Source organism: Oncorhynchus mykiss, chromosome 2 (genome assembly GCF_057628025.1).
Source record: "Oncorhynchus mykiss isolate SJ-2025 chromosome 2, ASM5762802v1, whole genome shotgun sequence".
NCBI classification, from domain to species: Eukaryota; Metazoa; Chordata; class Actinopteri; order Salmoniformes; family Salmonidae; genus Oncorhynchus; species Oncorhynchus mykiss.
In genome coordinates this window covers 27,237,501-27,252,631 of record NC_143023.1, presented here as the reverse complement: position 1 = coordinate 27,252,631, position 15,131 = coordinate 27,237,501, and the positions used below count along the sequence as shown (strand labels likewise).

Sequence of the window (15,131 nt, the reverse complement as noted above, 5' to 3'; positions counted from 1 at the left end):
TGGTTTGGAAGTCTGGAAGTAGTGAGACCCTCAGCTAGAGTTCCAGAGTCTTATTCAATCAATTCAGGTGTGACATGACAGCACAAACATCATGACAGCACAATATTTTATTATTTAGTTCCTGTGAATCTTTCTTATTTATGTTTTTACTGTCATTTTAAAACGTTATGATTTCTATTGTTGTGTTTTTGTCATCATCATCATCACTGATATCTTGATCATATGCCTTAAAGCTATTACAATATACAGTAATTATGTTCATCATCATCATCACTGATATCTTGATTATACTGTATGCTTTAAAGCTATTACAATATTCAGTAATTATGTTCATCCTCGTCATCATCATTGTTTATGTCTATGTATGTATTTATTTGTGTTGTTTTGTGTGTGTTCTCCATGTCTTTGTGTTGTTTTGTGTGTGTTCTCCATGTCTTTGTGTTGTTTTGTGTGTGTGTTCTCCATGTCTTTGTGTTGTGTATGCACTGAGCACTGAGCTGTCCACACTTATCTTTTTAGGGTCAAAGAAGAACAAAAGCCTCAGCCGGCACAGTAAGTAACACATTACCCAGAGTGCTCTAGGCTTTGACACTTCTTCCTGTTGGTCAATGTAGCTTCCTGTCACAGTGGGCCCCGCCCCTTCTCCCCTGATATTGGCTCGCCCTGTTGTGTCATTTGCATTCTGGGAGCTTCACCTTCAGGCTCCTTACTTCCTCATCCATGTGTGAACTGGATGCTTCTAGTCAGCTACCTTCCGTCCTGCATTGTGTCCAAATCTACCTCTAAACACAGCAACTATCTGATCTATATGAAAACGTTATACTACTCCACTACCACCTTCCTAACTATTGGCTGACCATTCAATGCAATTCCCATTTCCATTGGCTGTAGCTTCTTTCCTGCTTTTATACTTCCTCTCCTCCTCTTTCTCTGTGGTTGTGGATGTGGTTGACTGTTCCTCTTTCTTGGTCTGCTGTGATCACAATGAATGTCCCTGCTAGGCTTCCGTACAGTACCGCCACTTTGACTTTGTGTAAGCCTTGCTGGGTGTGTGTGCTTTAATGGGGGATTCCCTTGTCTCAGCCAGCCCAGACAATGTGTTGATTCTTCATCTTTCTGTGGTGTGGTGTACAGTCACGTTGTTTGCTTACTTATTTGAACAGGTGGTTTAGTCCCTTTAGTGGGATCACTGAGCTGGTAAATAACGTTCTGCAACCTCAGCAAAAGTCCCAAAATGAGAAGGAGCCTGAGCCTGTGTCTGAGCCTGAGACGTAAGTAAGATGTGCACTGTCTGCCCCTGAACCAGACAGTTACTGTAGGATGCCTAAACATACAGTATGGCTGACTAGTGTGGTCTGTACAACATGTTTGACCTCTGACCTGTCAGATACTGCCAAGAGCATAGGCGGCGCATGAGTCTCAATTTTGGGGAAGCTCATTTTCACCATAAAAATGTTCCTTTATAATAAAGCATTCCATGCATCACCACTTTTGCAGACTTATGTAAGATAGTCTGCTATTTCCAATGTGATGAGTCGATGGGATAGTCATGATTTATGCTAATAATATAACTCAATCACTGTTTGGGAAATATATGGGCTTTTATAAACACATTTCATGCAATTCTACTACACTTTATATGACTGGAGATGTATTTTTTATTGAACCTTTATCTAACCAGGCAAGTCAATAAGAACAAATTCTTATTTACAACGATGGCCTGGCAAGAAGCAAAAGGCCTCCTGGGCTGGGACAAAAACTTTGTAAGCCAAAACGGACAACACAGACAGAAGTCACTGGCAACAGCACAAATACAACAGCAAACAAACAGTGGATGTGTGTGTGTGTGTGTGTGTGTGTGTGTGTGTGTGTGTGTGTGTGTGTGTGTGTGTGTGTGTGTGTGTGTGTGTGTGTGTGTGTGTGTGTAGTAAAACAAAGTTCTTCCTTATATAAGGCATGGCAAATTATTGACATGGGGTGACAACTAGAAACAATGACATGTCTGAACAACCTGTTCCTCCTCCAGGGACACCAGGTCATTGAGTTTTATGTTGTCTTGGAGGGAATTCCATGACAAGGGGGCTGTGTAATGACAGGACCTTTTTCCATGCTCAGTTCAAATTTCCGTGACTCCGTGAGCCTATAAACAAGATTGGGATCTGAGCTTGTATGTGTTTTTATTTCAAGCTAGAAGAGAGGATAGATAAAATGGTAGTTTTCCTAAAATGACCTTATAAATTAGAACTTGCCAGTGTTGGAGCCTGCGTGTTACTATTGATGTTCATCCGACGGATCACAATGTAGAGTTATATAGACATCTCTGATTTGTGACAAAACGAAGGCCTGCATGATACACAGAGTCAAGAGCCTTCACTGTACTGTAGAGCTTAAGGCTCGTACATACATAGCTGAATCTTTTATTACGACAAAAAATGACAGGGTATCTTAAACTCTGCTGACTGTCAAACAGATCAATAAAAATCTAATAGGTCAATACTATCTAATAGGTCAATACTATCTAATAGGTCAATACTATCTAATAGGTCAATACTATCTAATAGGTCAATACTATCTAATAGGTCAATACTATCTAATAGGTCAATACTATCTAATAGGTCTACGAAAAGAGGAGCCAGAAAGACAATATGGAAGAGGAAATGATTGTCCAAAAACTGACCCAATGATAAAGACAGTGAATATGCACACTCACCGGGGATACGGCCGATGCTCCGCTAAAATAGGTTACTATTCGCTCAAATAAATTGAGAATTTTTATAACAGGCAGATTAGTCTTTTGATGGTGTTCTCCATACAAAAATAGCCATTTGCTGTTCCACCGAAGTTTTCACGCGATTGTATTTTGAAATATTGCGATATGCCTGGCTGGGCCTCTCTTTCGCTGACATTCGCAACTCAACAATCATCTATTCGGTATTTGCCGTGCACGCTGCCCAAAAATGAGGACCCTTCCGGCTATGCGATTTAAACAATCCACAGGTTTTTATTATTTTTAAGCTTTTTGGTGTAGTAATGATTTTATGTATTTTTGTGTAGAGTATTCTGTATTAGGCTATATAATTTTGGCAATTAATTCAATTTACTTTAGGATAAACCTTATGTACGCGCTGCCTATGGCCAAGAGTCAATTCTGCTTTCAAATGATACTTTTGGACAGCTGGAGCAAGCACACAACTTTTCTTCAGGAAAATGACCATATTCTTTAGGTTTATTTTACTATGGTGAAGAATACAAGAAATGTAATCTATAAAATGCATGATACATCTTTGGATTAAGTGACAGCCATTTACATTTTAAAACTGTAATAGTGCTACAATAGGAACAGATTATATCAATATTGCATTGTGGTTGAATAAATGCGTCTTGTTTCTGTGATATAGCACCGTGACTGTGCTATATCACAGAAACATGACATCAGATGGTGACATCAATGTTATGTCACTCAGTCTGACATCCACAAGGAACACAATTTTAATCATTTAAAAGTCATGTCTTGATAAAATAACCTCCTGAGTTCATACTTAAGGCCAACAGGCAGACACGTATTGAGTTTCCGGTCTTGGCTGGGTCCTGGTAGGGATACTATGTTAGCTCCGTCATATGGTATACAGTAGAGGACAGGGCAGGGCTCATGTTTCGGCCTGTTTATGCAGCCTGTGTTAGTGTGGTTCAGAGGTAAGAAGGGTCGGATAGACAGCCAGAGCTGATACAATGAGCAGCATATGATTACATGTCAGCTGTGTCATGCGCGTTTGACCAGGTTTGACCGAGAGGGAGACGGATGAGGAACGGGAGCCATCCACCAGCTGCCTGAACCTCTCAATATACCCCTCTCCTCCCCCTTTCTCCTCCTCTATTTCTCTCCTCCTCCTTCTCACTCTATTCCTCTCCATATTTTCCCTGGCCATCTCCTCTACCTACCCCTCCTTTCCCTCTCTTTCTTCTTCTCCCTATCTCTTCCTACCCCTCTCCTCTTCCTAACCCTCTTCCTGGTTTAGAGAGAGTTGCATCTTGAATGGCAGCTCTCTAGTGACTCTCAATAGTGAATCTAGAAGCCTCTATATGCCCACTAAACCAGCGGTTCTCAAACTTTTTGGGGCCAGTAACCCCTTTTGCGATAACAAATTCATCAGGGATACCCCATAACTCGAGTGAAATAAAAATAGCAAGGAGTTTTACTATGACTTCGGTAGTGCATGGCCGGACAATCCAAGTCTCAGACTGTGGGAAGAAACATTTTAAAGACCCACCTCTTGGCAATGGATGTCACGTTCTGACCTTAGTTATTTTGTTATGTCTTTGTTTTAGTATGGTCAGGGCGTGAGTTGGGTGGGTAGTTTATGTTCTTTTTTCTATGTTGTGGTTTTGTGTTTGACCTGGTATGGTTCTCAATCAGAGGCAGGTGTTGTTCGTTGTCTCTGATTGAGAATCATACCTTTTCCCACCTTTTCCCATCGTAGCCTTTTCCCACCTGTTTTGTGGGAGATTATTTTCTGTTCTGTGTTTTGCTTCCCTGTTCAGGACTGTTCGTTTTGTTGTTTTATTGTTTTTGTTCAGTGTTCAGTATTCTCATTAAAACAATATGGACACTTACCATGCTGCGCATTGGTCCTCCTCTTCTTCCACCCATGGCGAGCGTTACATCGGAGACCAAAAAGTTGCATTTCGAGAACCCCTGCCCTAAACAGCAGACACTGCTACCCAATATGCACATACCATTAACAAGTCTTCTATCTGTAGACTTGTTCTGGTGTCTGTGTGTTTGTCTGTGTGTTAAACAACACCACACCACCACGTCCCAGGTCTAATCTGTGTTCAGTACATAGTGACAGTAGTAGCCCAGTGTTCATTCAGAGTGGGCAAAGCAGCGTGGCAGTGTGACACAGAGAGGTGCCATCCAGGGTCCCGTCTCTATCTAGTGTTCAGCAGGGTGATCGTCATCAGACAAGGCCCAGCCACATCGAGTCACGCGCCAATTACATTTGGGATCTAAAGAAAAGGCCTGTTTGTGGGAAAGAAGAGGCAGCATGTTTATCACCTACGCGACACCAGGCCATGCATACGGACGGTAAAAAGGATAGCTCTGGTTAATAATTCACGTGACTAATGAATGTTGCAGGGGAAAATGTGGAGACGAAACCAATTCTAAACGCCATATCATGAAGTCAGCCAGGGTTTTAGTTTCTAAGGATACACCCGATTGACATGTGTCATACAAAATGCATGCTGGTCTGTCTGTGTGAGGTAGCGTTTCAGGGTCCTCTGGTCCTCAGGTCCGATTGGACCTGTCATGTGTGGGTGCATTGGGAGAGTATAGGAAAAGATGACACTGAATGTACATCTAGTGTTTTGAGCAGGCGGTGCAGATTAAAAGAGAACGTTGAGCTAAAAGCTTCCTTCCAAATGACCCCCTTTTTTTATTTGGCACCCATTTCCCACAGGGCACTAGTCAAAAGTAGTGCACTGTGTAGGGAATAGGATGCCATTTGGGACGTATACAAAGTCTTTTGAAGGGTGCCGTTGTTTCAGTAATCCACATGGAGGCCTACTCAATAGTCTGATTCCTCTGCACTGTCTAAAGGCACTGTTAGCCCGATGGTTGGATGGATGCTGTAGTGTAGGGCTACCCAGTCATGATGTTGTTGCTGTGAAAAACAGATGTGATGTGTTCTTTCCACTGAAGTGTGGGCATTGACATTTGGAGGGCTGTATTAGCTTACGTCTCGGGCCCCGCCCTGAAATAGAAACACAGGTACAAATGATTCATTAAACTCCGGGAACCTGAGTAAGTGGAATTAAGTTAGGCTTTTAAACTTGTGATGCAAACTCTATACCTTCCTACCTGGCCCGCCTTGTTTCAGTAAAGATGGGTGCAACTCTATGTGAATGGAGAACTATAGTGACAGTACAACAATATGCAATGCAGAACATACAAACATTTCTCTGACAGTTGTGTGTAACAAACTGTAGGTTATTTGGTTGACAAAACCTTTTGGTTACACTTTCTATAAGTATATATAATCAAGGCCATTATAAAGCATGTTCCTCATAGAAAGTGTTCCCTCCATTTCTCTTAGAAAGGAATCAGAGCTACATACGCTGCTTTGCTGTCTACCAACACTAATGGACTTCACACAACATCCTGCAGTTAGCTACAGCACAAAGACATCTGAAATGACTTCCTATCCCCTGAAGTGCATTGTTATACTCTGACGAAAGTAGTGCACTTTAACGGAACTAGGGACTAGAGAGCCATTTAGGACAACGTTTCTGTTCTGAACTGATCTTTTCCTAACTGCGCTCCTCTCTTGCTTCCTTCCTTGCAGGAAGTTGCACCAGCAGTTTGAGAGCTACAAGGACCAGGTGAAGAAGATGGGGGATGATACGACCCCGCAGACGGGGACGACAGGAGAACCCCAGAAGAACCCCAACGACTCTCCTACCTGCGGGATTTGCCACAAAACCAAATTCGCTGACGGCTGCGGCCACCTCTGTTCATATTGCCAAACGAAATTCTGTGCTCGGTGCGGAGGACGAGTGTCTCTGCGGTCAAATAAGGTGAGGAGGTTGAGCCTAGCTACCTCTGTTTGTCTGTGTCTATGAACTCACTCACGCACGCACGCACACACACACATGCATGCATACCTGGAAAAATGTTTTGTAGTGATTGTCCTCTTGTAAGATTACAGTGAGAAGGAGGAAGTAATTTGTCAATACAATTCGTTTTATACAATCACATGCAGGCCAGTCCAGTCCAGCTGTCGTGAGAGAGTGTTTTTTTGCTGATACTCTCTCTTGGGTCCCAAAAATAGCCTGACTAGTACATTCATTTCTGTCTCAAATCAAATCCTCCACTGGGTTATGAAACATTAGTGTGAAATCAGAAACCGGGCCTCAAGCCAGATACAGACAGTGGTGCAGCTCACAACACATCCCTACTGACGATCTATACCATATACCAACTCCTACCAATGTTTCTCCCATTCATATTCTCTGCATGACTGTGAATCTGGTGAAGGATGATTCTAGATGCAGTGATTTCTTCAGGTCTTGTTTTTAGCATGGCGTCAGGTAGCCTAGTAGTTATAAGTGTTGGGCAGGGCCTCCCGAGTTGCACAGGAGTCTAAGGCACTGCATCGCAGTGCTAGCTGTGCCAGCTGTGCCACTAGAGATTCTGGGTTTGAGTCCAGGATCTGTCGCAGCCGGCCGCGACCGGGAGGAGGTGCGGCACACATTTGGCCCAGCGTCGTCCGGGTTAGCCTTGTCAAGGGATAGCCTTATCTAATCGCGCACTAGCGACTCCTGTGGCGGGCTTGGCGCAGTGCATGCTGCCACGGTCGCCAGGTGTACGGTGTTTCCTCCGACACATTGGTGCGGGTTGGAAGGGCATTGTGTCAAGAAGCAGTGCGGCTTGGTTGGGTTGTGTTTCGGAGGACGCATGGCTCTCGACCTTCACCTCTCCCGAGTCCATACGGAAGTTGCAGCGATGAGACAAGACTAACTACTACCAATTGGATACCACGATATTGGGGAGAAAAAAGGGGTGAAAAAAACATTTAAAAGTGTTGGGCCAGTAGTCGAAAGGCTGCTGGTTTGAATCCCAGAGTCGATGTGCCCTTGAGCAAGGCACTTAACCGCAGTAGCTCTGGATAAGAGGGTCTCCTAATTATGTCATATGTAAATCTCTTTCTTTACCACTGGGGGGAGCTTCTCCCCTGGCGTCTCACAACAGCCCCAAATCTCATGTCTGCTGTGTATTACCATGCTGCTCCACTGTCTAACTAACTAACCTTGTTGTGAAATCCTCCTACAGAGTAAGCCTTGATTTATTATTATGTGACTGAGTGTTTATGCTTGGTGCCGTCCAATACCCTCACTGTCGGAATGCGATGTGTCAAAGTGTACTAATGTCACTCACAATCTTTCTCCCCGTTCCTTTCTTCCTCTCTCTCTCTCTGTCCCTGTCTTTCACTCCCTCTATCTCTGTCTGCTGCATTCCTGCTCTCGCGGAATTGCAACAGGAGGACAAAGTGGTTAGCAAATCCTTTTCCAACCTTTTTCGCATCTCGACTAAGAAAAGTCTGAATAGAAGCATCGCTCCTTCGCCCCCATAAGATGCTTCTCAGACTGTAATATACACATACAGTACCCTGAACACATGATTTTTGACCAATCACATCTGTGAGTCAATCATATCATGTTGAAGGCCAGACCAAAATGGAACATATAAAGTATATGTCAGAAAATATATTTTGGTGTCTTTGTTCCATTTTCAGTGCAAAGTTTGTACCAAATCCCTGTCAAAGTTTTCCCTTAACAGCTATGACTGAGCTGAGAGTCCACCTCCACGGGACCTTCCGTCCGTCGGCTGCCAAGGCTGCCTGTCTGTCTTTGTTGTTGACTGATTATGGGTGGAGGATGGGTTTCCTCCAGAGTTGTAGCCTACAGATGGTGTTGAGTCGTGGCTGTGGGCTGGCAGGAGGCAGCAGCAGCAGTAGGCTTGGGACAGTGTGATGAGTAGTGGGAGTGTTGGCAGATCTGCCCTGGTATCAGATCAAAGGATAGGAGGATAGGCCCACTGCTGCCCTGCCCACTGTTAGCCTGGTATTGTAGCGATCTGTCTTCTTGGCCATGAAAATACATTGGTTGCATCCCAAATGGCACATGCAGCTAAAGTATTTGAAAGGAAAACAGTTGTTATTACTGGTCTGGATGTGGAGGATGTGCAGTAGAGGAATGGAGATGGAGATGGATGGATGGTGGGGGTGGAGGTGGAGGTGTACATACGTTCAGTAGATGTGCTGCTGTCTCAGCCAGAGGGACGTTGTTTACACAGACACTGCCTCCCCTGTATCTAGTTGCAGTGCTCCAAGCCCTCACGGAGCCCTCAGGGCCAGCTGATCCAGGGGTTTGGTTCCCAGACAGGGCTGTGTGACCAGATAGTTTTTCAACCCAAGGAGGGGGATGTCACTGGGGGCCCGACTGCTGGACCTCTGAGGGCAGGGCTCATGGACCTAAAGGATGTCTCAAATGGCACCCTATTCCCTATATAGTGAACTACTTTTGACCAGAGCCCTACACATGTTGGACACAATAAAGCCCTTTCATGTTCACACACACACGCCGCGTGCACACAGACTCACACCCAACACTCTTCAGAGTCTCATAATAAGAATAGATGTTATGTTATTGCAAGTTCGTTAACTAAGACTATATAGCTCAGTTGGGGATGTTTTGGTCAGCCCAACCACCTGCAGTAGCTTGTCACGTCTGAAAGCTTGTGTGTCAGTCAAAGAGGTGCTTGTGGTGGTGGTGAAATCTGTCCTTTTTCCATCAGTATTCTCTTTCCTTCCCACAACCAGTGGTAGCCGTGATGAGAGATCTCTTGTTCTGTGAAACGGCATCAATATTTACACGCCTCAGTGTCTGGGGCCTCTAACAGAGCTGTTGGACACTGGAATACGATAGGACAGACTTGCTGCTGAGAGTTTCACAGAGAGGCAGGAGAAGAAGCAGGAGTGAAGGTTTGAGATGGATTTGAGCTACATTAAACTGAGCCCCGAGATGATTTATTTTCTTATTTAGTCTAGTATAGCCTATCAGACTCATGGTTATGACAATAAAATATGATATTTTGTTATATATCTTTGGTTGATATTAGCCTACAGTAAAGAGGTGAAGGACATCCAGTCTGATAAGACAGTACTGAAGGCCTTTATATGTAACCACAGGTCAGTCTAGTCTCAGCTCAGCTGCTACACAGTAGACAAAACTTACACCAGGAAGGATTTTAGAGATATAGATGGAGCCTTTGAAAGACATACAGTGCACTATGTACATTTTTTGAACCCCCAGAATCCCTCTCCCTCCTCAGTCCTTATAGTAGGACTGTTCAACATTTCAATTCCTCTGATGTTGCTAAAAAATGCCTCAGGAATCAAGTCTCCTGAGACCAAGTCATTCGTGATTAACATGACTTTTGAGGACATCACATGTGCTGTGGTGCTCTTGGCTCTCAGCTTTCATTCACTCTGCTGCAAACGAACAGAACTCACACTTATTGGATCTTTCTGGACTCATCAAAGTAAAAATAGCCTAATATTCCAGTGAATTTAGAAGAACACGTTGTTGTGGCGCATCAGAATTAGCTTGGTGAGTCCCTGAGCGTCACGGGCGTGTAAGGGCACACACTGGATTCTTTGAGCACAGTTGGGCCGCCCAGCACCACGGGGGGACGCGCTGCATTTATAATGAGCTCGAATAATCCTCGGTAGCGGGAGACTCACACCCGCATCTATTAGTAATGAAGACTTAACTAGTAGGTCTAATACAGCGGCGGTAAAACATGATTGCTCACTCTTGCACATCTTTCCTCCCACGAAGCTGCTTCTGTATGCTTCTTTTTTGTGTGCCGCGTTTCAAAATTGGAATCCTTTACTGCATTTATGAAGGGACTGTATCGTTTTCTATTTGACATCGTGGCAGACACGTATTTTGTTATTTTCTGTAAATAATCTGTCTAGAAAATAATTATGTTTGGAATTTAAGACTGTCTGACTGGGTGGTATTATTTGCAGCCTGGACAAATCACATACATTATTAGCATCGCGTAACCTTCACGCGGGCTACATTGAGCAGAGCTAGCTGCCTGTCTGTTGTCCGACTAGGTACTGTCCGCGGTGCTGAACGGTGTTGAAGGTCGGCGCCTCAGTCTGTCTCCTCCTGATTTTACTGCACGCTGCCCCGTAACATTTCCAACAAATTAGGATTACATACATTGTTTTTCCTGCACGGACACGATGCTTACCGTCGTTACCATGGGTAAGCTAAATGTAAAATGGATTGTCTTGGCTGCAAGTTATTCAATACGCTGGGCTCACAATCAGCCGTTTGGATACTGCATTTACAATGCACATGTAGGCTATAGACTGTTGTGCACTGTTTGCATAAGTAGTCAGAGTATTTTAATGTAGATGATAATATGACCAATGATGAATGAATTATATGCTATTATGAATGCCTACATGTTATAAACACCTTGTTATAGCCTGGTAGTCTGAACATCTTTATATGGATGTTTTAGGCTATGTAGTGCTCATTTTCGGTGAAAGTTCTCATTACATCATGTTCTCTGAAATTCTGAATATATATGGTGTTTTCTAAAATGTGTGTGAAACAGTGAACAGCGCTTTGATAAGCCGACTTTGCATGCCAAATGCCTAAGTAATACCAAAAATAGACTTTGGCTTTGTAAATAATGTCACAGGGTTTAGGGGGGGTCTGTGAAAGACATCTGCCATCTCTCTGTGTGAATCCAGTCTCTCCATTTCTCAAGCCGCTCTCATCTTTCTCTCTCAAGTCTTTCTGAACTTCGGTCAAAATAACGGGGCATACATTTATGCATCAAGTCTATTATTATTACCGCGCGCCCGACACACTAAATTTAGAACCTCATTCAAATGTGATGCACCACGTGCCAGACGGTGTGTCGAGCATGTGAGAGTCGGCTCTTCTTTCACCTCTATTTAGGCTACACGGTTTCATGAAACATACTTTAACACGTGTTTCCCTCTGTCTTTTTGAGATCTTTACACACACACATTTAGAAGAATGTGGTATATTTCATCTTAGGTTATATAGGTTATATATCGTTTATCACACGTTTTTAATAACACACATAAAAACGTGTGTTGCATGGGGAAAAAGGAGTGCCGAATGATGGATTAAGTTCTGTATGTTTCAGACACAGTCGACTCAAGTGCAAACTCAGTTTCAAAGCCAATATGTTCCCCAGACATGTTCCCTTAAACTATGAGTTTTTAATGAGCTCAGTTAAGTTCAGGTGAGACTGGGAGGGAAACAGGCAATATGATACGGATGACAGTCTATTCACCATCACATTAATATTTTACCATGACGCACATCTCTTTATAGTATGTGATATTTTTGTTCTCTGAATGCTATGAACAAGATACATTAACATTTGATGTTTGGGAATACATTTAGTCTGCAAGATATGATACCAAGTATGTGTTTTTGTCCCCGAAAGAACAGTCACTATTTGGACTCAAGTACTGCAACAACGGTTGCAATTCTCTTAATAGTTAAAAATGGTCACCATGGTATTTTTATTGTCCTTTAGCTTTGAAGTTTGATAATATCATGCTCCCCTCAACTGTTTTGGTAGGATGCTGTTGTGGTGTAGTGCTGCTTCTTGGCCACAAGAGAGAGCTCATTGACTGAGTATTGGCTACTGGAACATATGTATCAGAAAGAGGCGATTGTCTCCTCCCTCCCCTGTTCATTTTACTTTGATGTAGTGTAGCACCACAGGCTTGACAGCTAAACAAAGCTCAGCACAAACTGGGAAAGCTGAAGGCTGCTCTCTATCTTAAAGGACTTTCAGTCAATGCTGTAAATTGTCTCTTAGAAAGTGATGAACATACGGTAGATTGGTCATCGAAAGCACCACCACAGCACCACCCTTGAAATAAGCTATAGCATTGTTTGGCTGTAGAGATTTGCAACAGACGAGGTTGTCTGAACGCTAGGCATGCTCATCTTAGATAGAAGTTATTGATTCAAGTCCAGATGGATTAGATGGAGTAAACAGATGGAATAAAATATGGAGTATAATATCTTTGTATGGGACCAAATGCAAATGCGAAAGATGATAAGGATGTATGAACCCACCTTCAATTTAAATGAAAAAACATTAGATAACAAATGACATATCAATCTAAGCAGCTTGATGGTACCCATCGTAGCCTAATACAATAGATCAGTAGCATACAGTACCTATGCTCCAGCACACATCAGTAACCGAAAGGTCGCTGGTTTGAATCGCCAAACTGGTAAGATGGAAAAATCTGCAGTTCTGCTCTTGAGCAAAACTGAGGAGCACAACTGCGGGGGGCAGTACGTCATTTAAGGCAGCCCCTCCACACCTCTCTGTTTCAGAGGACACATTTTGGTTGAAGGCATGCTGTTGTGCAACTGACTAGGTATCTCGCTGAGTAAAGATTTTTACACTATTTTAGCTGAACAGTGTATCACTTCAAATCAAAATCTTTTTTTTATTGGTCACATACACATGGTTAGCAGATGTTAATGTGAGCGTAGCGAAATGCTTGTGCTTCTAGTTCCAACAGTGCAGTAATATCTAACAAGCAATCTAACATTTCCCAATAACTACCTAATACCAACAAATCTAAAAAGTAATCTAACAATTCCCAATAACTACCTAATACCAACAAATCTAACAAGTAATCTAACAATTCCCCAACAACTACCTAATACACACAAATCTAAAGTGGTGAATGAGAACATGTGCATATAAGTATATGGATGAGCGATGGCCGAGCGGCATAGGCAAGCTGCAGTAGATGGTATAAGTATACAGTATATACATGTGATATGAGTAATGTAAGATATGTAAACATTATTAAAGTGGCATTATTTAGAGAGGCATTGTTTAAAGTAACTAGTGATCTTTATTAAAGTGTCCAGTGATTGGGTCTCAATATAGTATATACTGGTGATATGAGTAATGTAAGATAGGTAAACATTATCTATGTGGCATTATTTAAAGTGATTAGTGATCTTTATTAAAGTGTCCAGTGATTGGGTCTCATTGTAGTATATACTGGTGATATGTAAGATAGGTAAGATGTAAGATAGGTAAACATTATTAATGTGGCATTATTTAAAGTGACTAGTGATCTTTATTAAAGTGTCCAGTGATGGGTCTCATTGTAGGCAGCAGCCTCTCTGAGTTTGTGATGGCTGTTTAGCAGTCTGATGGCCTTGAGATAGAAGCTGTTTCTCAATCTCTTGGTCCTAGCTTTGATGCACCTGTACTGACCTCGCCTTTTGGATGATAGAGGTGTGAACAGGCAGTGGCCTCGGGTGGTTGTTGTCCTTGATGATCTTTTTGGCCTTCCTGTGACATTGGGTGCTGTAGGTGTCCTGGAGGGCAGGTAGTTTGCCCCGGGTGATGCAACCATTGTGCAGATCACACCACCCGTTGTGCAGACCACACCACCCTCTGGAGAGCCTTGCGGTTGAGGTCGGTGCAGTTGCGGTACCACGTGGTGATACAGCCCGACAGGATGCTCTCGATTGTGCACCTGTAAAAGTTTATCAGGGTTTTGGGTGACAAGCCAAATTTCTTCAGCCTCCTGAAGTTGAAGAGGCGCTGTTGCACCTTCTTCACCACACTGTCTGTGTGGGTGGACCATTTCAGTTTGTCTGTGATGTGTACGCCGAGGAACTTAAAACTTTCCACCTTCTCCACTGCTGTCCCTTCGATGTGGATAGGGGGGTGCTCCCTCTGCTGTTTCCTAAAGTCCAACATCATATCCTTTGTTTTGTTGACGTTGAGTGAGAGGTTGTTGTCCTGACACCACACTCCTAGTGCCCTCACCTCCTCCCTGTAGGCTGTCTCGTCGTTGTTGGTGATCAAGCCCACTACTGTTGTGTCGTCTGCAAACTTGATGATTGAGTTGGAGGCATGCATGGCCATGCAGTCGTGGCTGAACAGGGAGTACAGGAGAGGGCTGAGTGCACACCCTTCTTACATAGGTATTCTTTATGTCCAGATGGGATAGGGCAGTGTGCAGTGCAATATGCAAACTGGTAAAGGCGGTATGCAAACTGAAGTGGGTCTAGGGTGGCCGGTAAGGTGGCGGTGATATGATCCTTGACTAGCTTCTCAAAGTACTTCATGATGACAGAAGTGAGTGCTTCGTGGCAGTAGTCACTTAGTTCAGTTATCTTTGCCTTCTTGGGTACAGGAACAATGGTAGTCATCTTGAAGCATATGGGGACAACAGACTGGGATAGGGAGCGATTAAATATGTCTGTAAACACACCAGCCAGCTGGTCTGCACATGCTCTGAGGACGTGGCTAGGGATGCCTTCTGGGCCAGCAGCCCTGCAAGGGTTAACATGTTTAACTTACTTTAAAACCCCATACCATTTAATTACTTTCCCGGGACAAACCGGGAACTAGACAAGACCTTCAGGGGACCATGACACAACATGCAAAGAACGTCCTAAAAACGTCCTTCGGGACGTTCCCCGGACAAACCGCGAACTAGCCAAAACCTCCA

At 43.4% G+C, this 15,131-nt stretch overlaps 1 protein-coding gene across 39 annotated transcripts in view; it reads left to right on the top strand.

Annotated features, from left to right (window-relative positions):
- LOC110485663 (regulating synaptic membrane exocytosis protein 2) overlaps window positions 1-15,131 on the top strand; it is a 208,598-nt gene that overhangs the window by 38,654 nt on the left and 154,813 nt on the right. For 30 of the 39 annotated variants that reach the window (XM_090194740.1, XM_090194692.1, XM_090194757.1 and 27 more), the window contains exon 2: window positions 6,345-6,576. In XM_090194740.1, coding sequence (XP_090050866.1) covers window positions 6,345-6,576 — 232 coding nt within the window. Of the gene's footprint in view, window positions 1-519; window positions 553-1,163; window positions 1,272-6,344; window positions 6,577-10,265; window positions 10,840-15,131 lie in introns of those variants that run through there. The other 9 variants (XM_090194710.1, XM_090194789.1, XM_090194695.1 and 6 more) reach the window with 3 other exon arrangements.